General features: G+C 38.7%; 1 protein-coding gene across 2 annotated transcripts in view; it reads left to right on the forward strand.

Annotated features, from left to right (window-relative positions):
• Positions 1-24,900, forward strand: part of NRP2 (neuropilin 2) — a 190,604-nt gene that overhangs the window by 138,108 nt on the left and 27,596 nt on the right. For both annotated transcript variants that reach the window (XM_073633367.1, XM_073633368.1), the window contains exons 13-15: positions 5,134-5,399; positions 14,659-14,755; positions 19,520-19,558. In XM_073633367.1, coding sequence (XP_073489468.1) covers positions 5,134-5,399; positions 14,659-14,755; positions 19,520-19,558 — 402 coding nt within the window. The remainder of the gene's footprint in view (positions 1-5,133; positions 5,400-14,658; positions 14,756-19,519; positions 19,559-24,900) is intronic.

The raw sequence follows: 24,900 nt of genomic DNA on the forward strand, positions 1-24,900 counted from the left end.
CCCATCTCCATCAGCCTAATAATGTTTAATTAATATAATGAGCCTTCTGCATGAAGGGAAGAGCCTATTTTTATAACCTATGCAGCATTTTGCTTTTCATTTCCTCTCCCCAGAGATAATATAATTGCCTGTTATTTTGTTAACCTTTTATGTGCCACATGCTCTGCAGCTGTTTGATAGAAGAGCCCATAGGTAAACCCAGTGCTAATCTGAAAGGCTGGTAACTTTTATTTCCATTTATAATGGTTATAAGCAAACTGCCGGTGCTGCCTTTATTTAAAATATAAGAACGTGCAGCAGAAGATTTTGGAAAACTATATATATATATATATATGTCAGTTTGTAGAAAGTTATAAAATGTGAGATGTCAGAAGGCTCCAGGGTAAATTATATACACCTGACATTGCCTGCAGGCAGAACCGCAAGGGTCCAGTGAATACGTTTGTCAACGCCATGGAAATATCAAGTATTATGCTGTTAGCTGCATAATCTCCTGTGCATAATGCATCTAGAGCTGTTAGATGCCGACACTTATTAAGTTCGACTAATGAAATCATTGCTCCATTGTATATTTTAGGGAAAAACATAATCCTAGCTGCAGAATTTATGGTTATCTGTGAGAAACTGCCACATGGTTTTGTGCCAAGTCAGTCTCCTATCAGAATAATAAATGTTAACTATATTTTTCTGTGGTTTGACTGTGGGTCTATCATTCTGTGCAATGACCAGTAGCTTTGCCTAACTTAAAGCAGGATTCCACTCAAATTTTTAACTTAATCTTACCCCCTTCAGTTAATTGCATAGATGTTCAAATGCCGCACGAAAATTTTTTTTTTCTCTGTAATTACCTTTATATTGTACTTTATTGTGGCACTTCCTGTCTCTCCTCCCATGGGAGTAGGCGTGTTTATTGCCTTTCCCCAGCGCCGCACTGTCTCCTGGGAGCTTAGTGTCAGGCTTCCCAAGATTCAGTGTGGAAACAATGATCATGCGCGTGAACAAGCTGTGAATGAACAGCATTCACTGCATCCAGGAAATCAATGCTTGTGGGCTTTACATGCCAACAAGCAAGATGGAAACAGCCAGCATCACATTTTTTAAGTTATTCTTCAGTACGAAAACAGACAGAGGCGGAAATATTACACCCAAACTGTGAGTATTATTTTGGGGTTAGCAAAGTGTCTCAATGACCTAAAAAAAAAAAAAAAAAAAAAAAGATTGGTCGCCGGACTCCCGCATTAAAGAGGGCCAAACTGTTTAATTTGTTAAACGCAGGCTGCATAAATCTTACACATTCATGTGGTTCTGAGTGTCAGCGCTGTCCAAAGGGCTAGCCATATATCTAATAGTTTAGCAATGGGAAATGAAACATAGCATAGCGTTCATGTGGAAGCCATTAAAGGAACCCTTTGATTTGATTGTACAAGAAAAAGTAAAATGTTCACTTAATTTTAGGCCCTTTAGCTGTTGTATTTACCTTCTCTTTACTTCACTGTCACTTTATACATACATGGGAGCAAAAAAAGTAGTCGTACGGGAGCCCCAAATCTCAGCATTTAGGCTGAAAACTCTCTCCCCACCACTATATGAGAGCACTTGATGTCTGAGTGGCCAATTGTTAACCACCAGTGCAATCATGTCAGAGGAACAGGAATAAGTCACATGCCCCTCCATACCTCAATGTACAAGGTATATCGTTTTGCTTCTCCAGGTAAAATAGTTGCTTGGGAAGGTAAATATATACAGCTCTGGGGGCTGCAATAAAATGAACAGGGGTGACAAAGCACAGGTTCGCTTTAAAATTAATACAGTTCTGTGAGGTAACAAAACTGCACATTTGCTGGTATGCGGTAAATGCAAAAAACAGTGTTGTGCATGTAGACATAAATGTAAGAATCTCAGAGAACACAACTTTAATTTACATTTTTTTAAAAATAAGAATAAAGAATATCTAAAAGCTACACTAGATGAGTAATTACTTGTAAAATCCATGGCAATGAAAGAGTTACAGCATTGAGGTCCTCTGGAAAGTTCATTTTTTGTCAGGCTTTGTAGTTTGTTTTTTTTGTTGCACCCTGCACCCATGACAGTAACATTGAGTGTAGGCTATCCCAGAACAGAAAGCGCTCAGTGTTTTTAACTGCTCACAGAAGCTGCTCTCATGCATCAAAACTGTGCCTGGAAAGAAAGATTTGTCACAGTCCCTGTTAATGCTTTTCATGCTTGGGGACCAAGAATTCCTACAGCGGTCACATCTGACAGCGAAGGACAGAAGGGGTATCTGTATTCTTCTACAGCTTGTGCTGACACTGAGAACTTGTGACTAAGGGGCGGATAAGGCACGCCTTCTTTTTAGTTCCAGAAACCTGTTTTGAAGTTCTTGAAAAAGCCATAAGTTACAGTTTCGAGCTTGAAACACATACTAGCAGCTGGTCTTGCATTTCTGAATCTATTTAAACACCTAGGAATCTTAGCATGAAAATTATATATATATATATATATATATATATATATATATATATATATATATATACAGTGGGGACGGAAAATATTCAGACCCCCTTAAATTTTTCACTCTTTGTTATATTGCAGCCATTTGCTAAAATCATTTAAGTTCATTTTTTTCCTCATTAATGTACACACAGCACCCCATATTGACATTAAAACTCAGAATTGTTGACATTTTTGCAGATTTATTAAAAAAGAAAAACTGAAATATCACATGGTCCTAAGTATTCAGACCCTTTGCTCAGTATTTAGTAGAAGCACCCTTTTGATCTAATACAGCCATGAGTCTTTTTAGGAAAGATGCAACAAGTTTTTCACACCTGGATTTGGGGATCCTCTGCCATTCCTCCTTGCAGATCCTCTCCAGTTCTGTCAGGTTGGATGGTAAATGTTGGTGGACAGCCATTTTTAGCTCTCTCTGGAGATGCTCAATTGGGTTTAAGTCAGGGCTCTGGCTGGGCCATTCAAGAACAGTCACGCAGTTGTTGTGAAGCCACTCCTTCGTTATTTTATCTGTGTGCTTAGGGTCATTGTCTTGTTGGAAGGTAAACCTTCGGCCCAGTCTGAGGTCGTGAGCACTCTGGAGAAGGTTTTTGTCCAGGATATCCCTGTACTTGGCCGCATTCATCTTTCCCTCGATTGCAACCAGTCGTCCTGTCCCTTCAGCTGAAAAACACCCCCACAGCATGATGCTGACACCACCATGCTTCACTGTTGGGACTGTATAGGACAGGTGATGAGCAGTGCCTGGTTTTCTCCACACATACAGCTTAAGGCCAAAAAGTTCTATCTTGGTCTCATCAGACCAGAGAATCTTATTTCTCACCATCTTGGAGTCCTTCAGGTGTTTTTTTAGCAAACTCCATGCAGGCTTTCATGTGTCTTGCACTGAGGAGAAGCTTCCGTCGGTCCACTCGGCCATAAAGCCCAGACTGGTGGAGGGCTGCAGTGATGGTTGTCTTTCTACAGCTTTCTCCCATCTCCCGACTGCATCTCTACAGCTCAGCCACAGTGATCTTTAGGTTCTTCTTTACCTCTCTCACCAAGGCTCTTCTCCCCCAATGGCTCAGTGTGGCCGGATAGCCAGCTCTAGGAAGGATTCTGGTCGTCCCAAACATCTTCCATTTAAGGATTATGGAGGCTACTGTGCTCTTAGGAAATTTAAGTGCAGCAGCAACTTTTTTGTAACCTCGGCCAGATCTGTGCCTTGCCACAATTCTGTCTCTGAGCTCTTCAGGCAGTTCCTTTGACCTCATGATTCTAATTTGCTCTGACATGCACTGTGAGCTGTAAGGTCTTATATAGACAGGTGTGTGGCTTTCCTAATCAAGTCCAATCAGAATAATCAAACACAGCTGGACTCAAATGAAGGTGTAGAACCATCTCAAGGATGAGCAGAAGAAATGGACAGCACCTGAGTTAAATATATGAATGTCACAGCAAAGGGTCTGAATACTTAGGACCATGTGATATTTCAGTTTTTCTTTCCTAATAAATCTGCAAAAATGTTAACAATTCTGTGTTTTTCTGTCAATATGGGGTGCTGTGTGTATATTAATGAGGAAAAAAAATGAACTTAAATGATTTTAACAAATGACTGCAATATAACAAGAGTGAAACATTTAAGAAGGGGGTCTGAATACTTTCCGTCCCCACTGTATATATATATATATATATATATATATATATATATATATATATATATATATATATATATAGTCCCTACAGTAAAGCACCATGTTATCAATTACCACTCCCCATGTAACAATTTTGGCAAAAATAAGCAGTGTGTGTGTGCTAACTTAACAACTCTTTGCCTAACAACAAAAACAAGCCTATAACACTTACCACAACCTTCCCCACCCCTACCACTATCATTCACACACTTTAAACTTGACCCGTGGACCCTAAAATTTAACCTAACCCATAGAGTGAGCCCTTTACTTACTAAGTTGTGAAGGAAGGATAAGCATGGCTGCCCTGGAGCAGTAATAAAAAGTAATAGTAGTAAAAAAAAACAAAAAATGTCAGCAATGTAAACTCAAGTATTGTTTCATGATGTTGTAAAATAAAGCCAATAGCTGTCCAATCCAGATTATATCAGAAAGATCAATAAAAGTAGAACTTTTGTTAATCAGCCTATTTTGACTTGTAACAACAGAGTTGCAATGATGCAGGTTCATAATTCTGATTAGATCAAAATGATATGATAAATTATTCTGGGTCATGTTTTGTGGTCTGTTTCCTTTCATTTATGTTTGCGTTGAGCAGATGTGGTTTTTGTTTTGTTTTTTCTTGCCATTATCTAACATTGAGCTCAGGGGAACTGAGGTACTGGGGATAATTTATTAAAACTACAGCAACATTCCCACACTAAAACAAGGGTACCCACTTTTGATTTTTTGATTTCTTCTTTCTTAATTTACCTAAGAAGACTTTTGTATTGCATAATTTTATAGTAGGTTTTTGCATGCGGATGCTTATGTAGCCTTAAAATGTATTGATAAACAATCTTAATAATATACTAGTAAGTACATCTGGCACTCTAAATTAATTTGATTTACCATGTGTTGGAAGTAAAGCTAATGTAAAAGTGACCTGCTTTTTTTAAATTGTTTCTTTCAGTGAGCAGTAAAAACTATTTACGCCTGCCCAGCAGCGGAAGAAGAGAGGGACAACATGCGCGTTTATTAAGCCCCAAAATGCACCAGCACAGGTGTGTTCTCTGCTTGGTGTTTCGCTATCGTGCTTCAGGAACTAGTGGTGGAATGTTGCAGGTGCTAAGAAGATCTAGCCAAGGGAACAAGTTACTGTGGAAAATTAGAGAAGAGTCAGGAGGTGAATGGAAAGACGGCCACATCCTCTTGCAAAGCGATGAGGGAGATTACCAGGTATGCAAAACTGTTGCCCATGCTAGATTAGTTCTATTTTATGCAGAAATTGTGAATATAGAAATAATCTTCAATATATATTGCACTGTTAACTACATCTTAAAGTGTACCTAAAGACAAAACCTTTTTTTTTTTTTTTTTTTTTTCGTTTTGGAGAAAGCGGAGATGGATTAGCACACCTGTTAGTTTAAGTAGAAGAAAATCCCAAATTTTGGGTTGTTCCTAGAACAGTAATAGAGGGGAAATCTTCCAATGGGGACAGTAGTTTGTGATCTGGGGGGCCCCAATGAATTACCATAATTTGCAGGGATTTCCTCGCACTTCCTGTTTTGGCTATGGGACATGAGAAAAACAGACAGGGATTGGTTATAAGCCTCCCTTATTCCAGCCAAACTAAAAAAAAAAAAAAAGTTTTACTTTAAGGACATGGCGATGTCAGTCAAGGACATGACATTCTTAAGGGACTAGATAGCCAACATAAGACATTTTTGCTGACAACCGTATTTCTTCAGTGTAGATTAGAATTACTGTGCTGCAAGATACAAGACAAATAGAAAAATAGACCCCCCTTAGAAAGCTAATAATTGACTCCAGGCTAACCAGTATATACCAATCAACATTATGTATCAGTCAACAATGGTCTTTTCTGAAGAATCCAAAACAAGAGCAGAGAATAGAAAAAAACAAATATATATATATATGTATCTCACAAAAGTGAGTACACCCCTCACGTTTGTAAATATTTTATTATATCTTTTCATGTGACAACACTGAATAAATTACACTTTGCTACAATGTAAAGTAGTGAGTGTACAGCTTGTATAACAGTGTAAATTTGCTGTCCTCTCAAAATAACTCAACACACAGCCATTAATGTCTAAACTGCTGACAACAAAAGTGAGTACACCCCTAAGGGAAAATGTCCAAATTGGGCCCAAAGTGACAATATTTTGTGTGGCCACCATTATTTTTTCATTTGGTGATCCCACCAGTAACACACTCGCTGTCTTGGGGTGTTTCCACTCTACTGGAGAAGCAACAGAGACTTCTGTGGATGGCAGCATTTCAATTTGAGGATGGAGTAGTGTAAAGATCGATATTCTTCTCATTCAGCAGGCACCAGACAAATTTCGATCCTTATATGGGCAGGGAGGTTGTACAGAAGTCAATCTACTGTTCGACTTCTGTACAACTGTCAGAATACAAAGGCACAGCAGGAGGATTCCTCCATCCACCTTGAATGTGTGAATGGGGGAATTGAATCATTTTTTTCTTTCAATCTGCTGGTTAGATGGATTAATAAACAAATTTGTTCCTCTTTAATGTAAGTTGAAAAACAACAGCTGTACTGGTGGGATGAACAGGTGAAAATAAGAGAAAGAAAGCTCATAAAAAGGAAACTAATGCAGTGCAACCATCACATCTAAGTCTGTTCTAATTGGTTAGCTACAATATATAACATTTTGTTTTTTGGGCTTAAAGTGTTACTAAACCCAGGGCCCTGCATTTACTATATCTGGTCTCCCACAGTACACAGAGCATGGAAATGTGATTATTTTAGTAAATATAAACTGCTTAATACCTTTTCTCATCAGCAGTATATAGCAATTTTGTGACTTCTATGAGTGTCTGGTTAAAGCTTGTAGGAGGTGTTTTGATTCTACTCTGACTGTCCTATGAGGCTGCAAGACCCCTGACCCTCTGTCCAGAGAGTGCTGATTGGCCCTGTGCTGATCACATGCACCCTCCCAAGAAAAAAAAAACCCTCTAGCAATACACACTAAACTGAGCATGTGCAGAGTGCTTCCAAGGCCCTGTTCTCTCAGGAGATAGATTGGGGACTGTGGAAGAAGGGGAGGATCGGGGCGGCACAGTGGTGTAGTGGATAGCACTTTCACCTAGCAGTAAGAAGGGTCGCTGGTTCGAATCCCAACCACGACACTACCTGCCTGGAGTTTGCATGTTCTCCCTGTGTCTGCGTGGGTTTCCTCCGGGTACTCAGGTTTCCTCCCACACTCCAAAGACATGCTGGTAGGTTAATTGGATTGTGTCTAAATTGTCCCTAGTATGTATGAATGTGTGTTAGGGACCTTAGATTGTAAGCTCCTTGAGGGTAGGGACTGATGTGAATGTACAATGTATATGTAAAGCGCTGCGTAAATTGACAGCGCTATATAAGTACCTGAAATAAATAAAATAAATAAATAATGATTGGTGAAGACAGGATCAAACAGCCTTTTTAAACAGTGTGAAGGATCAACCCCTTAAGTTCCACAATAAGTATAACAAGCATGCTTTACTGCATATACAGACTGATTTTATTGTTGTGGGTTTAGTAACACTTTAATACCACGTAAAGGCGAGAATCTTCTTTCAGGTGATGCCCTTTAATGGTTACGTAAAACAATATTTTCACGTCATGAGCTTTACATCCTGTTAGCAGTGATTTGATTGGCATGACAGCAAGATTTCCTTAGTGCCATGAATAGGCAGAATAGCACTTGGCAAAAAGACACCTGAAGATATATTTCAGTCAATGCCCAACTTTCCTGGGTTGGGATAATAGGCCATAATATTAGTGGATCAGGAAAAACTATTTAATCATCTTGATTAACTGAATGAGCATCATCAACTTGACACATTATAACAGAATTAAGAAGGCAATTGGATTAAAGTATTAAAACATTTTCTTTACTTGTAGCTAACAAAACACAGTTCTACACTCTGGAGAGACTTTATAATGACTTCTTCTGTTTCATATGGTAGAAAGAAAGTTAAAAAACGATTTATTATGATAATTGTATACATTGTACATATTTGTACTTTCTACACTTACTTGTGCATTTTTTTAAATCAGCCTCATGCTAAATTTAACTTTGTTTATATATCTACAAAATCCTTTAATCCACAGTGAGTATGAGCATTTTTGAGTTGTTACAGGCTTAAAACAATGAAGGGACAGTCATTTTTCCAGATGACTTTTATTTCCATCTTACTGTTGCTTAATTGGGACCTGCTGTACCTAACTGGCTGTTGTACACAATACTAGATTTCTCCAGTAGGAGGAGCTGCAGATGAAATCAATACTCCTGGCAATGGTAGTTGGCAAGAGCTACAGAAGAGACAGGAATCCATGTATGTTTCTACCAAGTAAAAACACAATCTCATGGGGATTTCTGTGTTTTCATCCTAAAAGTATTCCAGACAGCCTTATCCTTCCTTTGTGTATTTCATCATTATGAAATATACATCAAAATGCTGAAATACAGTTACAAATACATCACAACGGAATTGCAGACAAATTAAAACCAACCAATTAAAAGCCCAAGTTCAAAGAAATAAAAAATCTTACCTGATAAACTATTGTATTTGTTTTTTAAAAAAGCCAGAATTGTAGTGTCAACTAGTGGACAGGTTGGGGTTTATTTACTAAAACTGGAGAGTGTAAAATCTGGTGCAGCTCTGCATACAAACCAATCAGCTTCAAGTTTTTTTTGTCATAATTGAACAAGCTAAAGTTAAAAGCTTATTAGCTACCATGCACAGTTGCACCATATTTGCACTCTCTTTTAGTAAATCAAGCTTGTCGTGTCTTGCTGCCATTTTCAATAAGACCCATGATCCAGACCATTATCTGCCTGTGTAAAGCAGCTCAGGCCAAACATCCTTTACTTCTGATGGGCAAAGCCAAGTGCTTTGGCTTACCACTTCATAAAACCTCTGCCCAGTTATTGATGGAAAGAGACTGGGCGGTTACATGTTATGTTGGCAGGACTGTTGTTGTATGTAGTTCTAATTAGACTCTATCTGTAAAAGAAAGCCCATACATGCTCACATTTGTACACAGCTGATAGGGCTATTGGGAAAAGTAGTCCAAAAAAGCTGCACTTACAAGCTGGAATTGTTTTTCTACTTAAGTTCTCAGAGATTAAATTTGGAGTTGCTACACTGGATCACATGGCCAAACTTCCAGAAAATCATTATAGCACTCATTTATATCAATTATAGCACTCACATACTAGACTACTATATATATATAGTCTATATATTAGACTTTAAAATTTTTACTTGCCAGAGACCGGAGCAGCACTGTGCATTACAGACAGCCAGGCCTCCCGTGTCCCGACAAGACTGTCCCACTCCCGAGTCCTGAATCATGAGATGACTGCCAGCCAAGCGCTCACGTCCAGAGCAGAGAGCAGAGCAGACTGTGAGTGTGTAGTACATTACAATTACAGCAGGCCTGAGGCTTCCAATCAGACCACCGTCCGTCCAGAGCACTGTGTGTGCATTACAGGCCTCCTCTGACCACTGGCAGGGACATCCAAAGCACTGTGCATTACAGGCCATCCCTCAGACCTGAGACCACCATTCAGCACTCTGAAGCATTACAGACCTCCTCAGACCACCATCCAGAGCACTCTGCAGCGTTACAGGCCTCCTCAGACCACTGTCCAGAGCCCTGTGCAGCATTACTGGCCTCCTCAGACCACCGTCCAGAGTCCTGTGCAGCATTACTGGCCTCCTCAGACCACCATCCAGAGCACTGTGCAGAATAATTGGCCTCCTCAGACCACCATCCAGAGCACTGTGCAGAATAACTGGCCTCCTCAGACCACCGTCCAGAGCACTGTACAGCATTACAGGCCTCCTCTGACCATCCAGAGCAGCTAAATCTGTATCTGAGAGTTTGTTCAAACCTTAATACCATAAATAATAACATAATATTTTATTTTTTTACTCCAGGAGTATATTCTAGAGAAATGCTTAAATAATGCATTACAATTTAACTTAACACATTAGATTTTAGTTGACAAAAATAATTTTATTCGACTAAAATGTACTGGAGATTTTAGTCGACTAAAATATGATGCCTAAACTTGGAATAAAACTAGAATGACAATAAAGCCAAAGACTATGACTAAAACTAAAACACTTGCGAAAGAGTAAAATGAGACTAAGACTAAAATGCCATTTTAGTCCTAAGACTAAAAACTAAATCGAAATTTGCTGCCAAAATTAACACTGCTGTAGAGCCCTACCCAAGCAGGAACCTTTTTTCTTAGTTTCAAATAAACTGTAGAAGAGTAAGAAAATCTGCCAGCTTTTTATTCTTGTATTTCTCATTGGACTGGAGGGAAGAGGAATCCAATCAGATGCAGTCACTGTTTGGATATTGAAACGGGCCACGGGTGCAAAAACTGTCTAAATATAATAGTTGGCAAGAGAGATTCCTCCGTCAACGCTGTTTAACATGGATGGAGGAATGTTTTCTCTCATTCAGCCCACAGATTCTAGCCTAATTTCCTCAACAGGAACACAGACTGCAGTAAAAAAAAAAAAACTAAGAGAAAAAAGTTTTGGCTATAGTTGAGCTTTGAAATAAGTGATAAACTCATACGTAGTATAACGTAATGGTTTGTAATTATTTTTCTTCTTTAGACTTTCTGTAAACGGCAAAAGTTGAACATGGGGCCTATAATGCACCAACTTACCGATGTCAGTGCTGTGGGTGGGCACTTATGAAAAAAAAAAAAAAATGCTTTATCAAGTTACTGTATACTGATAGCTTTAGTCTAAGCTTGACTTTCAAGCCCCTCACAAAGGAAAACAAAAACAGAATTCATTTTTGCTGCCTCTCTTTTGCCAGCTGTGCCTCTGAACATCATAATTATTAGTCTATGTGTTACCTGGATAATGCAAGCTATTCTCGATTACAATGAGCCCTAAATTTGTCTCAGGCCCCATTAGACAGTTTTTAAAATCCGTGATACCTTACAGTGTGCATATATCATGAGGTTAATAAATTGTCAACAGACTGCAGGAGAGACTCCAACTTCCAAGAGATTTGAATTAAAGGGACAACTCTGGCAGATATGCAATAAGAGATTTGTATTAAGAGGATTTATAGTGTTTATTTTAATATTACAGGAGAATCTGGATTGCTCCCATCGGAGACTTCAGTTAAGCAGAGTTGTTTTCATTCTGTTTCTCGTGTTGTTATAGCAACTAAATGGTACGCTGCTTGTTATTCAGAAAGCACTGATCTATAGCAGTATTTGGGTCTTTGTGGATGGCATTAGGCGTTTGATGTATTCGGCAGAATTTTGAAGTCTTGTCTTGCTACAAAAAAAAAAAATATTCTTCACTCCCTGTAGTTTAGACATGCAGGTATCAGGTCTATGTTTCAACTGTGATTGTAATCAGATAGAAATGAAACATCAGCCCAAACAGTCAGCATAAATGGAATAAAGACAGCCTTTGAAAGGTACATGTGTTATACCCAATATGTCATAGGAGCTGCAGGTTTTTTTTTTTTTTTTTGGTTACACAAAGCTTCTTCTACATGTAGTAACCTTTTTTTCTAAAGATAATGCTTGCCCTCTTGTCAACCAGTTAAACAGTGATTGCCTCTCTTGTCTGATAAATATATGTGTATATCTATATATATATATCTATATATATATAGATATATATATATAGATATATATATATACATTCATAATACCTGGTTCTTGGAGAAACAGAATAATAATGTCTACATGTGTACTTGCTTTGACACACAGCTATATTAAATTTTTAGAGTAATAATCTTTTCAATAAAATTTCCATATTTATTCATGTGAAATTTACACCAGCAAGCTGAAGACACAGATTTTCTTCACATTTGCATTTGAGTGCAGATTTTTACTTAATATTCCTAACAGTCAATAATTTTCCATGGATTGCAGTGATATAGCACAACCAGAGGACAACCCATAGTTTAAACAAAAGAAGGATTAATTTGATAGTTTTACCACTCCCGTAGTGATTTCTGAAAGGTTTGTCAGCTTTTAGCTAAGCACATCTATGTTTATATCTATTAAGATACACAGAAATATTATAGCTCTGAGGTCATAAGTCTTTCTTTGAATCCAATGAGGACACAATCTGTATTGTATAACTTGTATAAACTCGCTACATTTTTGTGGTGCTGGGTTGCTCCAGTCCATAACTTACAAGAGGGTCAGTGGTTTAACCGGCCACGATTAAATGAAACCTGAATCTAAACTTCTAAATAGAGTAGTCATTTTTTTTGTACCCCATCATGCTTTTTATTTTTTTAATCTTGTTAGGGAGATTTCCCTTTACTTCCTGTATTGGAGATATAACAGGAAGTGAGAGCCAATCTCTCCAAGGTGATGGGAAATCCTCACTTAGACAGTTGTCACCAGAATAGATATTCTCAAGATATCCCCTCTATCCTTGTTCCAGAGACAACTGTAAAATGTTGGATTTCCCATTACTCTTCTCCTGGTGACAATGTTCACCAGGACATATAGAAACGGTGAAATTCCCCAGCAGGGAGACAAGAATAAAGACTTCACAGAGGTCTTAACGTTTCTACACATTTGGCTTTAGCTATACATTAAGTAAAAAGCAATCCAAGAAAAAAAAGTATCTTTACTTTATTGGTATCATTAGTGGAGAAAATAATACCTACAGGCTACAGACAACTAGAAATCTTGACATGCTTTGATGTGTAAATTAAAAAACACTCATAAAGAAGATGGAAGGCTTTGAGATTAAACATACAGGATATATGATGTATGTGATTTACTGTATATTTCTAAGTATAATTTTACATGTGTGGTTGTGCAGCTAATCAAATGATCAGAGCAATTTATAAATAACGGAGAAACGCAGATGATGTAGTTGGGTGATAATAAGGTGGGAAGATCTGACATGGATTGCTCTAGAAGTGGCACATGAATGGATCCATTGCCAACAATCAAAATCTAAGTGCTAATCACTTGTCAAATGTTGTAGGAGTCATTAGACTGTACATATGAAACTCCTATCAAGAAAATGTTTGTGTTTTTCACACATCTTCATATTTTTTTCTTCTTTGAGTGAGTGACATGGTATCTATCTATCTGTACATAAATCAATTGACTCACGCTCACGTATACATGTTTACGTCCTATTGCTGATATGTTTTTCTCCCTATCCCATTGACAATGTATTCAGTTCACTTACTTCTCCATCCTATGGCAACAAAGTCGGAATGTCCTTTAGTGAAAACCATTCTGGAAAAAAATCCATAAACAGCCATTTTGGCATTTAATTAAATTGTACTCCTGTTTTATGGCAGTCACTGTTTTAGAAAAGGCCACAGTTCAGAACCGATGCAAATTCTTACAAATGGCTATTGAAAGGCTAAGCTGCTATTTTTCTTGTGCTGTTCCCTTTTAACGACAGACATGATTGCATTGATTATTGAGGAGATAAGCAACTGTATTAATCAGCAGTCAGTGAGGAAGTGCCTTGCTGCTGGAAAAGAAATTGCATTTTAAATTCTAATTGTTTAGTTCTTAACCAGAGGAACCCATAGCTGATGTTTAACAGACCTCTTTGTGCTTTTCTTGGCCACCTATAGCAGAAAGGATGCACTCAGCCCATTCTGAGAAGTTAATTTTAAATACAAATTATATGGCTAGTGTAGTAACTGTAGAATTGTATATAACAAAATATTCAACACACTAACCCCAGGCCAAGTTGTATTGGGCAGAGGGGAGAATAGCTGTCTATTTACATCAGTATTCCCTAGGCTAGTGATGGCGAACCTTGGCACCCCAGATGTTTTGGAATTACATTTCCCATGATGCTCAGCTACACTGCAGAGTGCATGTACATCATGGGAAATGTAGTTCCAAAACACCTGGAGTGCCAAGGTTCGCCATCACTGCACCTAGGCTAAAGTAAATCCAATGCTGATTATTTGATGATTTTAAAAGACAGAAAAAAGTATGAAAAATCTTTAGCTATATAAAATAACTTGGGAACATGATATTTTATAAATTTGTTGTAGTGTTATAGTTTTGTGATGCATCCTATAATAGTCTGTTAATAATGTGGATGCAGATTATGCAAATACATTAGGTCAGAAAGGGCAGTCATCCGCTGGTAGACTGATAAACTATCCAGTATTTGCTAGGGATGTGACCTCTTAAGGCCTTAGTAGTGATAACTAAGTAGTATACGGATTAAGAAACAAATGATGTGTTTACAGGCATGAAAGTATATAAAAAAATCTCAGCACTCGGTGCTCCTAATAATCGTTCCTTTCTCCACAAAGAAAAGAAAAGAGAGCAAATGTCAGAGGTTTTAGGAAATATCTCAAAGCTTTTAGGTGCTTGGCTTTTGAAGGTTATTCTTTTTAGTATTTTGCTTTTGTAGAGTAATATTAACCAGTCAATTCCTTAATTTTTCTTTGCAGGTTGTCATTGAGGGGATTGTTGGAAGGGGCCAGTCAGGAGAGATAGCTGTGGATGACATTCGAATAGCTAATGACATCCCCCTGGAAGACTGTATGGGTAAGGCATGATCAGACATTTTTTTGTTGGCTAACTTTCCTATCAAACAAGTTTGTATGCAATGAAAGATGAAAGTTCAACGTTATGCAACTAATGTTATTAGTGGCATAACACACACAGATACACACACAAACTAGACTTATAAATGTACTCATTATTATTTGCAAATAAATGCAAATAATAGGTTTGGTTACCTTGGGGGCATTGGTATCTTGATGTCCAATCCTGTATAATTACATTGCCAAAAATGTTTTAAAGTGATCATAAAGTCTTGTTTAAAAAAAAAAAAACAACAAAAAAAACAAACACGTTATACTTACCTGCACTGTGCAGTTTGGTTTGCATAGAGCAGCCTGGAGCCTCCTCTTCTCGGGTCCCTCTTTACTGCTCCTGGCCCCTCCCTCCTGTGGAGTGCCCCCACAGCAAGCAGCTTGCTATGGGGGCACCCGAGTCGAGCTGCAGCTCCGTGTGTCCATTCAGACACGTAGCTGCCATTCGGCCCCGCCCCTCTCTCAGACTTTGATTGACAGCTGCAGGAGCCAAAGGCGCCACTGCTGTGTCTCAGCCAATCAGGAGGGAGAGTCCTGGATGGCCGAGGGACTCGTGGACATTGCTAGACAGAGATGGGGCTCAGGTAAGTATTATGTGGTGCTGGGGGGCTGCTATACACTGAAGGATTTTTATCTTAATGCATAGAATGCATTAAGATAAAAAAACCTTCTGCCTTTACAACTCCTTTAAGTAAGCTTATAGCAATTGTAAAGCTTGCATTTTTTTTCCTTTAAAATAATAAACATGTCATACTTACCTGCTTTGTGCAATGAATTTGCACAGAGCAGCCCTGATCCTTCTCTTCTAGGGTCCCCTGCTAGAACTCCTGGCTCCCACTCTCTGCCAAATGCCCCAATAAGAAGCTGCTTCCTATGGGGACACCTGTGCTTGCTCGATCCCAAGCCAGGCTGTTTGCATCTATTCAGACACACCAATTTACCATTATGCTCCTCTTGCATACCAATCCTTGTTTTACTCATTCAGGTTATGGAGCATGTTTCAAATCCACTTCTCTTACAGAGTTCCCCACTCAGTATACTGTAACACTGCACTTATTAGTTAGCACAGGAACCTGTTGCTGACTTCACTTAAGGACCCTGCGTATATTTTATTCTTTCAGATTTCTGTTCTGTCTGTCTTCAGAACCCGTGAAGATCATAGGGCTGGCCTCTAGACCCTTGTCTCCACTAGTCTTTCCTAAATGTGTTGCCTAGATGTAACAGCAAACTACTACCTACTATTAATGTGTGCCCCCCTTTATAGCAAATTACAGTAAAGTGGTATTACCCTGTGGAAACCTAGCCCTGAAAACCCATATATACTTTAAATACCAACATGGACACACAGAGTCTCCTCCAGACTGTAAGGGTCAGCACTGGAATCCTTGGATTCCATATTTAAACTAATTGTGAGTATGGAGGCTAAAACTGATAGGGTGGCAACATTTCCTGACAGCTGTAATGACCCTGAACAATCAGCAAATAACATTAAAAAAAAGACAAAGAATAATGATTCCGTATAATTCTAACTAATTGAGACATTAAGCCTGACATTATTATCATCTTTAGGAATGCAAGTAGATTAATATCCCATCAGTAAGATTTTAATATCAGTTAGCACATTCAGCAATGTGTCCTAGCATGGGTGAGCAGAATGCATCAATAGCCCATGAACAAACAAATAACTAAAACAATACCAGCATGTATCTTCATTATTTTATTCAGTATTTTTAATGTATAACATAATGTAATTCTTGAAATGTCACATTTACCTCAAAAAATTAAGATTTAAACTTCTTGACTTTTTGTAGACTTTAAAAAAATATCTGTGCTTGATTTCCTTTGTCTGTACACATGGGGTGCTCGGATCTGTTGAATTTTGTATTTATCTTTTATTATGGAAAATGCAACAGGCGGCGTTGGGACATGTAAGAGTGGGTGGGAACACCCAGAACACCCAAGTGGGAAAAAAAAGAGCTGGGAATGATGGCAGAGACATTTCACCGATGGAGCACCCATAGCATGTCACTAGCCTCCACTTATAAATAAAATTTTACTTTTGGCTGGACTAATTCTTTAAGTTAGGTGCTGAGTTTTTCTTAGTTGTTTTATGAAGTTATTCAGATAGGATTTAGAATATCTGGACCAGAAATTTAAATTCTTTTTTACAGTGGTGATAATTTATATACGGCACAGTGGTGTAGTGGTAGCCCTCTCGCCTAGCAGTAAGAAGGGTCACTGGTTCGAATCCCAACCATGACACTACCTGCTTGGAGTTTGCATGTTCTCCCTGTGTCTGCATGGGTTTCCTCCGGGTACTCTGATTTCCTCCCACACTCCAAAGACATGCTGGTAGGTTAATTGGATCCTGTCTAAATTGTCCCTAGTATGTATAAATGTGAGTTAGGGACCTTAGATTGTAAGCTCCTTGAGGGTAGGGACTGATGTGAATGTACAATGTATATGTAAAGCGCTATATAAGTACCTGAAATAAATAAAATGATAAATTAAAAATGTGAGATTTCCACATACTCTATCATTCTGCAAACCAAGAAAACAATGAAGTAATATGTCGCAGAGCCAGGAAAAACATAAATATTTTCTGCATAGAGATATCTATTGCTCTTAGGATAGGCAATAAGTGGCTGACTGATCACTTTGGGATATGTAGTTCAGATGTTGATGACAAAATATTCTTGCTTTAATTAATGATAGTCATAGAAGCCATGAGAATATAATTGTTCTATTCCTCTCCAGGATTACATATCAACAGCAGGGATGTTGTTCCTGGTGCTCTGACCGAACACCTAATCAATAAGCAACTCTTGCACTCATGCCCAGCATCGACATTGCATATTAAATCAAATGTAATGAATCCTGTGGGAGATGCGTACTTGTATCTGAAATTAACATAGCAATGTGGTTTACAACATTGCCTGTACCCAATATGAAAAACAAAACATAATTTCAATATTAAACAGTAAACTTGAGGAATGTCAGAAATGTGTTTAAACTTTAGCAGGTTTTAAAACTTCTGACCTTGCTCTGCTGGAAGGGGCCATTATTTGACCTTGGCAATATGTGAACAGTAAAGCATTTGATACTAGTACACAACCCCTGCCCCGATACCAGTACACACACTCTGCTGTAATACTAGTACACACCCCATGCCCTGATACTAGTACGCACCCATGCCTTGATAATGGTAAGCACTCCTTGCCTTGTGATTGTAAAGTCTCTTTTTATAATAATAAACATGTCATACTTACCTGCCTTGTGTAGTGCTTTTGCACAGAGCAGCCCTGATCCTTCTCTTTTCAGGTCGCCCCTTAGCTCTCCTGGCCTCTCCCTCCTGTTGAATGCCCCCACAGAAAACAGCTTGCTATGGGGGCACCTGAGTCGAGCTGCAGCTCCGTTTGTCCATTTAGACACAAAGCCCTGATTCAGCTCTGCCCTTCTCTCTCCTGATTAGCTAACTGACTTTGATTGACAGCAGCAGGAGCCAATGACGCTGCTGCTGTGTCTCAGCCAATCAGGAGGGAGAGTCACGGACAGCCAAGGCACTTGTGGGCATTGCTAGATAGAGATGGGGCTCAGGTAAGTATTAGGGGGTGCTGGGGTGGGTGCTGCACACAGAAGATGTTTTATCTTAATGCATGGAATGCATTAAGATAAAAAAAATTGAATTTACAACCCCTTTAATGCTTGTACACAACTCCGGCCTTGTTACTAGTACACACTCCTGCCTTAATACTAACACACACCCCGATCCTAAAACTAGTATACACCCTCTGCCTTATTACTAGTCAACACCCCGTGTCCTGATACTAGAGTATATTCCCTGCCTTGATACTAGTTTGCAACACCTGCCTTAAAACTAGTACACACTCGCTATCCTGATATTAGTATACACGCCTTCCTTGATACTAGTAAACACCCCCTGCTCTGATACTTTTGCACACCACTTGCCCTGATATTACTATAATACACCTCTTGCACTGACACTACCCCCCCAACTCCAGCCTTGATATTAGTGCACACCCTTTGCAGGTGGATTATGGTTGCTTCCAGTGGAGGTTACTGGCCTTTACTGAGCCATGACAGAAGAGACATGATAGGTTCCCTTTAAAACAGTCGTTGCGTCTAAAACTGACTCTTTAATTTTGTATGTTTGAAAGAAGATCTGTGATAACAGCATACACTTCATTATATAACATCAGCATTGTAATAGAAATACATGCAGTAGTTTCTGACAATCCAATATAAGTTTACTTGAAAAATCTCCTTTCATGTTCTAAGTTCTGCCTGTCTGCTGGCCATCCTTTTCCACAACTTCCTGGATACTTTGCAGCTTCTTCTTCTCTGCTGTTTTCCTTCAATTTCTAAGGACTATATATCCCATGGTACCTTGCTGCCTGCGAGCAGTGATTTCCTGTACTGACTCCATCTCCTGAAACTCCTCCTCTCAGCAGGCTCTGTGAAATGTGTGCCACAGCAGTGCCTACTCACAGAGCATAGTGAATACATGTCACACAATTCAAGGACGTAAATGTGTGATGTTCTTCACAAAATAAGTTTAAAAACTTTAAGATCATTCAAATTATTAGGAGTAGGCTAGAAATAATTGCAATACAATGGGAAAATGAATATATGAATTTAGATTTTGACCATAGATACACTTTAACATATTATATATTCCTATTTTCTTTTATAGAACCAATTACTGCTTTTCCCCAACCAACAGTGTATCCTGGTAAGTAATATAAAAAGATGTATTACGTTTGGCTTGTTAATTGCACATATTTCTTAAATGTAAACATTGTGAAAATATACCTCAGCAGACATGGCCCTTTTCATAGTAAGTAAAGACTTGATTAATGTCAGGTGCCCATATGTGAGACTTGTTTGGCTAAGAAATAATGGAATTTCCTACTGTATAAACAACTAAACTGCAAATACCGACCCCCTGCTTAAATTGCAAGTTACCTGGTCCTTATCCTGACCCACTTTATGTTCATGCTTGTCTCTGGGTCTGTGAGTTACAGTACTGAAGCAAGGGGATCAGCCCAACATGCAGTCAGCTAGCCTTTACAGAAGAAGAGGTCAACAATGACACGTTTTCTTTAAAGCTGAGCTCCAGGCAAGTTTTTTTTTTCTGCATAACTACATTGGTCCAGTTTGGACTGATGTAAATATACATATTCCACACCTGTGTAATCACTGCAATTGAAGAATCACTGTAGTAGTCGGCACTGCAGTCATCCTCTCTGTCTTCTGGATCCTATGCCAAGCTGCTTCCCTGCTGCATTGTAACCACATGAGGTTGCTCACTCAGCATGGGCACCATTCAGAGAATGCCTTGCATTTTTTTCAGTGAATGCAAAGAATTTTCTGATTGAGCAAGGTGTAGATCACCCCGCCACCTCTTCACCTTGTGCAATCAGAGAATGCATTGCATTCATTAAAAAAAAATGTGACGTATTCTCTGAATGGCGCCCATGTCAAGCAAGCAACCTCCTGTGGTTACTATGCAGTAGAGCAGCTGCTCAGCATCAGACTTGGAAGAGAGCGGGGATCACTGTAGCAGTGGTGGCTAGTATAGTGATTCAGCCAGGTATGGAATATTTATACTAATATTGATCCAAGGTGGACCAATGGAACTATGCAAAAAATAAAAAAATAAAATAAAAACATACCTGGAGTTTAGGTGTAAATGTATTCATATAAGAATGATCCAGTGATTTAGCTAGTATTTATAATGAAAAAACTAAGATTTTAAAGCTGTTTTGCTAAAGAATTTAGTTAAAAAGAAAGAAACGCCCAGTATCCAGAGAAATGTGACTTTTAAAATATGGTTCATGGGCTTTTCTTCAAAAATAGCAACATGTACATCAAGTCAACACATTTTGGAGGAATAGACCCCCCTTCTTCAGGGCTGTTGCTGCATACCATTTTGTGGGAAAGATTCCCATGAGTGGTTATGTTGAATCAAGGATTCTGAATGGCAGGATTCCGGCTTTAGTTGTATAGGCAGCAAACCTTACTAAAGAATTTGAGAATCTTATCTCAAAAAATAGTGTGTATATTCACTTAAATTATTCAGTCATGTACAAAAAAAAAATTCATGTTCCTTTGAAATTTCCTATCACGTGCAAATGCATTTCAAAATATTGGATAATTAGGGGGAATATTCACACATTTTTTGAGTATAGAATGCAACTCCTTTAGTAAATAAGCCCAAATACGTTTTCTGCTTTAAGTTTAAAGGATAAGTTCACCTTTGGGAACAGGTTACATGTTCCAGCCGATTTTAGGGTCATGTAACATGTTCCCAGTGCTGCATCCACCAATTGCTGCCCCCCCAACCCTGTGGCAGCAGTATGGGGAGAAGTTCCCCGTACTAGCTGTCACTTTCTAAAAGCAGCTCCGCCCACACAGCCATGTCATTCATTCACGCTCTGTGTATGAATGAACTACAAGTCCTGACAGCTTTCGCGGCTAGTTCTCAATTAACTACAACAGCGCTGTGGAGCGCTGTGGTAGTTCATTGAGTCTTCCTGTTGAGGGAGTTTCGGCTTGCCCATATGGGATGTACAGGTAAGCAGATACACTGGCAGTGTGCAGAAGACCTGCATTGCAACAGTAATCTCCTGATCGCTGGTCCAATTCTTTGCAGGCTCGTTATACAAAAAAATTATAAACAGGCAATAATTACCTGTAAAAAGATGTGCATTTATTATTTTTTGTACAAATGTGAACTTATCCTTTAAGGAGAAAGGTCTACATAGCTATAAGGAAGCAGCTATTTTATGAATATAAACAACTTAAGTTGACCATGCAAGGATCAAAGTTCATTCAGTTCAGCAGGGACCACCATAATTTCGATCCATGTATGGGCACTGTGGTTGTACAGAAGTTGATCTACCAATCAACTTCTGTACAACTGCCCTATCAGATTTTCCGTGCTCAATCAGCTTTGCAGGCTATAGCCTGCAATGCTTAACAGTGTATTCTGACAGCAGGGAAGTCTCCCTTTTGTCAGAATGCAGTGATACAGCAGGAAGGATTCATGGGGTGAATGTGTTCATGGGGGAATAGGGTCAGTTTTCTATTCAACCCAGTAGTTGAACGACAAGAACTGGCTCATCTTTGGACTCCTTTAGGCTACCAATTTATAATTAGTGCCAAAGTTACAATAACTTACTGGGCAAAAAATTGTTACACTTAGTGATGTAATGGAGCAAATTGCTTACGATTACCTATTTTAATACATATTAACATATAGTTTTTAATTATTATAGGCTGCCCAGTCATGTATTTCCCATCTTTTTTTTTATATAAAACTGTAAATACATTTCTAGATTGAGCTAAGGACACTCAGAAATGATACAACCTATTAGCAGTACTGTAGACAAAGAATTATCATATTTGCCCATGTAGCCCTCATTATCTTCCCTTTGTCATTTGCATTGGATAACACAAGCATAAATATTGTCTACTGGAGACACAAGGGATTTGTGACCGCAGCTGACCCAAGAGCTGTATGTTAGTAAAAGCTAAATTATCAATACAGTCTAATGTAGCTGGTTTTTATCATCCAGTTGATTTTTGGTTGCATCCTTATCTCAGCAATAATAACAATACAATAGATGACCTAACTGTTGTAAATCTTCCATTAAAGGCAGAGATGAAAACAGAGATTTTAAATTGTTATTGTCATCCACAATATCAGAGTGCGCCATGCTTCAGAGCAATAGATTTTATGGAGCCCGTGTCTGTGAAATTGGATCCATGTTTTAGGGGATAGTATGTGGATAACTTCATGTTGTGTTGTCGAATATAGCTTTGTGTCTTTTAGTCTAATAACATTCTCCTTGTTATTAACTTTGGGAAACACAATCCTAATGTGTCTCCCATTATGGCAGTACTTGCTGTGCATTCAACATTAAATCTAGAGGAAAAAAGAGAAATGTGGCTGACATTTGCCTTTGTAATACAATAGCCAGGTGCACAAAGACTCCTGAGCAGACCTGAATCAGATATAGTACATAATCCTATAATGATAATAATCTGCACCTAATTATAAAGTGCCTATTTACATAGCATATTTAGTTATGGGACATGTAATAAAACAGTGTTTATATGTGGTGAGCTTGAATCAGAAACAGATTTTTTTTTATTAGTAATCCTTAACCATTGTATCCTGACAGCATGCTTCATATTTCAGTAAATTATGAACATACCAGCTGATAAAGTTTAACTAATAAATCCATATTTTCTATAGCAGTGTTTCTTGATCTTATTAAATGTGACCTGTCTACTAAGCTCCTTTGCTGCATATTCATTTTTATTCTAACTGACCTCTACATTAAAGCTGAACAGCTAAATATGCAGCTGAAATACATATATGAGGGCTGTTTACATGCCAAAGGATTTGTATTTCTTTCCCCACAGTCCTAAGATTTACACAGCTCAGCCACACGACCCATCCCTGTCTGGAAGGGAAGAGGACTTGATTTTTCTCTGCTGCTGATTTTTCAATCCTTTGACTGGACAGTGAAAGGAGAAGCAGCAGACTGATGAGCTCATTTCTCTGTGACTTTCATTTCTCAGTGACTCTGCTCTCTCCTCATATCAGCATGCTCCTTGCACTGCAGCACACCTTCATGCATCCTTGTGCCTATTTCCCTCCCCTTCTCTGAGCTCTTTTGTACAGACTGTACAGTAGAGGGTCACTCCAAGTTAAAGTCAGGTACTTACACTTCTTAATTTTAAAAAAATATATACATTTAATGCTCTAATACATGTACATGTATTACAAAGCTGCATTTGTGTCTTTTAAATCTGCCTGGATATCAGCTTTAAAGCATATCTAAACCCAAAAACAACCATTTTAAATATTGTAGCTTACTGAACTTTGAATATAGTGGCAGCATTACTTTTCTTTCTTAGGCTTATAGGGGGTTTGATTTACTAAAACTGGAGAGTGCAAAATCTGGTTCAGCTCTGCATAGAAACCAGTTTTAGTAAATCAACCCCTTTATTTTCATTTTGGTAATTGGCCAGCAACACACCTCCTGTCTAAGGCAGCCCATAAACAGTGCAAATTTCTTTCCTGCAACCACAAGTTGCGGGGAAGAAATTGGCATGATTCCCTCATCAACACAAACAGTGGGCCTCCTGCCGAGCAATTGTCTTTTCTCTGTGGTGGCAGGGCAGGCAGGGGAAGTCGTCCCTACCGGGAGAAGACAGTGATTATCGCTAGCAGCTATTGCATCATAATCAGAAGCAAATCGGGCAGGCTTGTTGTACCCAGGTTGATTGATTGATCAACTTGGTACATTCAGCCTGCCCATTAATGGTTCGAATCTTGTCCAGTTCCTGGTGAAGGTGAAGATTCAAACCGTGTATGACCAGCCTTAGGGTGGATACGTTCACTCCTCCACTTTGAATGGGCAGTGTCAACCATTGTAGAGGGTAGGATTGGAAGGACTAGTGGCCGTAGATGGACTTTACATACACAACTTATAGCCTAGCTCCAGTTAACACTTTTTAAGCAGTTACAGCAAGGGCTTTTTTTCCTTTTGGGATAAAGGTTTTACCTATATCAGTAAAAGCTGACCATCGCAAGCACCACTGTTAGTGTTAAATGGTTTTAACAGCCACTTTTGGTAACAGCTTGGCCTGTTAAAGAAAGTTAAAAAACAACAGATTTAGAGTTGTTAAGAGAGTCGAAAAACAAAGACCATTGTGTTAATGCTATTGACAGACATTAATGTCATTTTTAATTTTGACCATAGTAACACTTGTTAACCCTTGAACTAGGCCAGTGGCCTCTTTTGCAAGCAAAGACCCTTTGCTTTACTTTAACTGAGTCTACCTTTCAATGACAACAGTGATGGGGCACAATTCCTTCCACTGACACCAACGATAGGATTGCTTCTCTTGCTGAAAACAGGCAGTAGGTTATTTTTTTACTTACACTAACCACAGAGCCTGGTGACAGATTGCCAACACCTCATGGGTTATGACATCTTTGCACATGGTATCTTTGCCCTTTCTTCTCATCTACTACATTTAGCATGTTTTACTATA

Source organism: Aquarana catesbeiana, linkage group LG06 (genome assembly GCF_042186555.1).
Source record: "Aquarana catesbeiana isolate 2022-GZ linkage group LG06, ASM4218655v1, whole genome shotgun sequence".
NCBI lineage: Eukaryota > Metazoa > Chordata > Amphibia > Anura > Ranidae > Aquarana > Aquarana catesbeiana.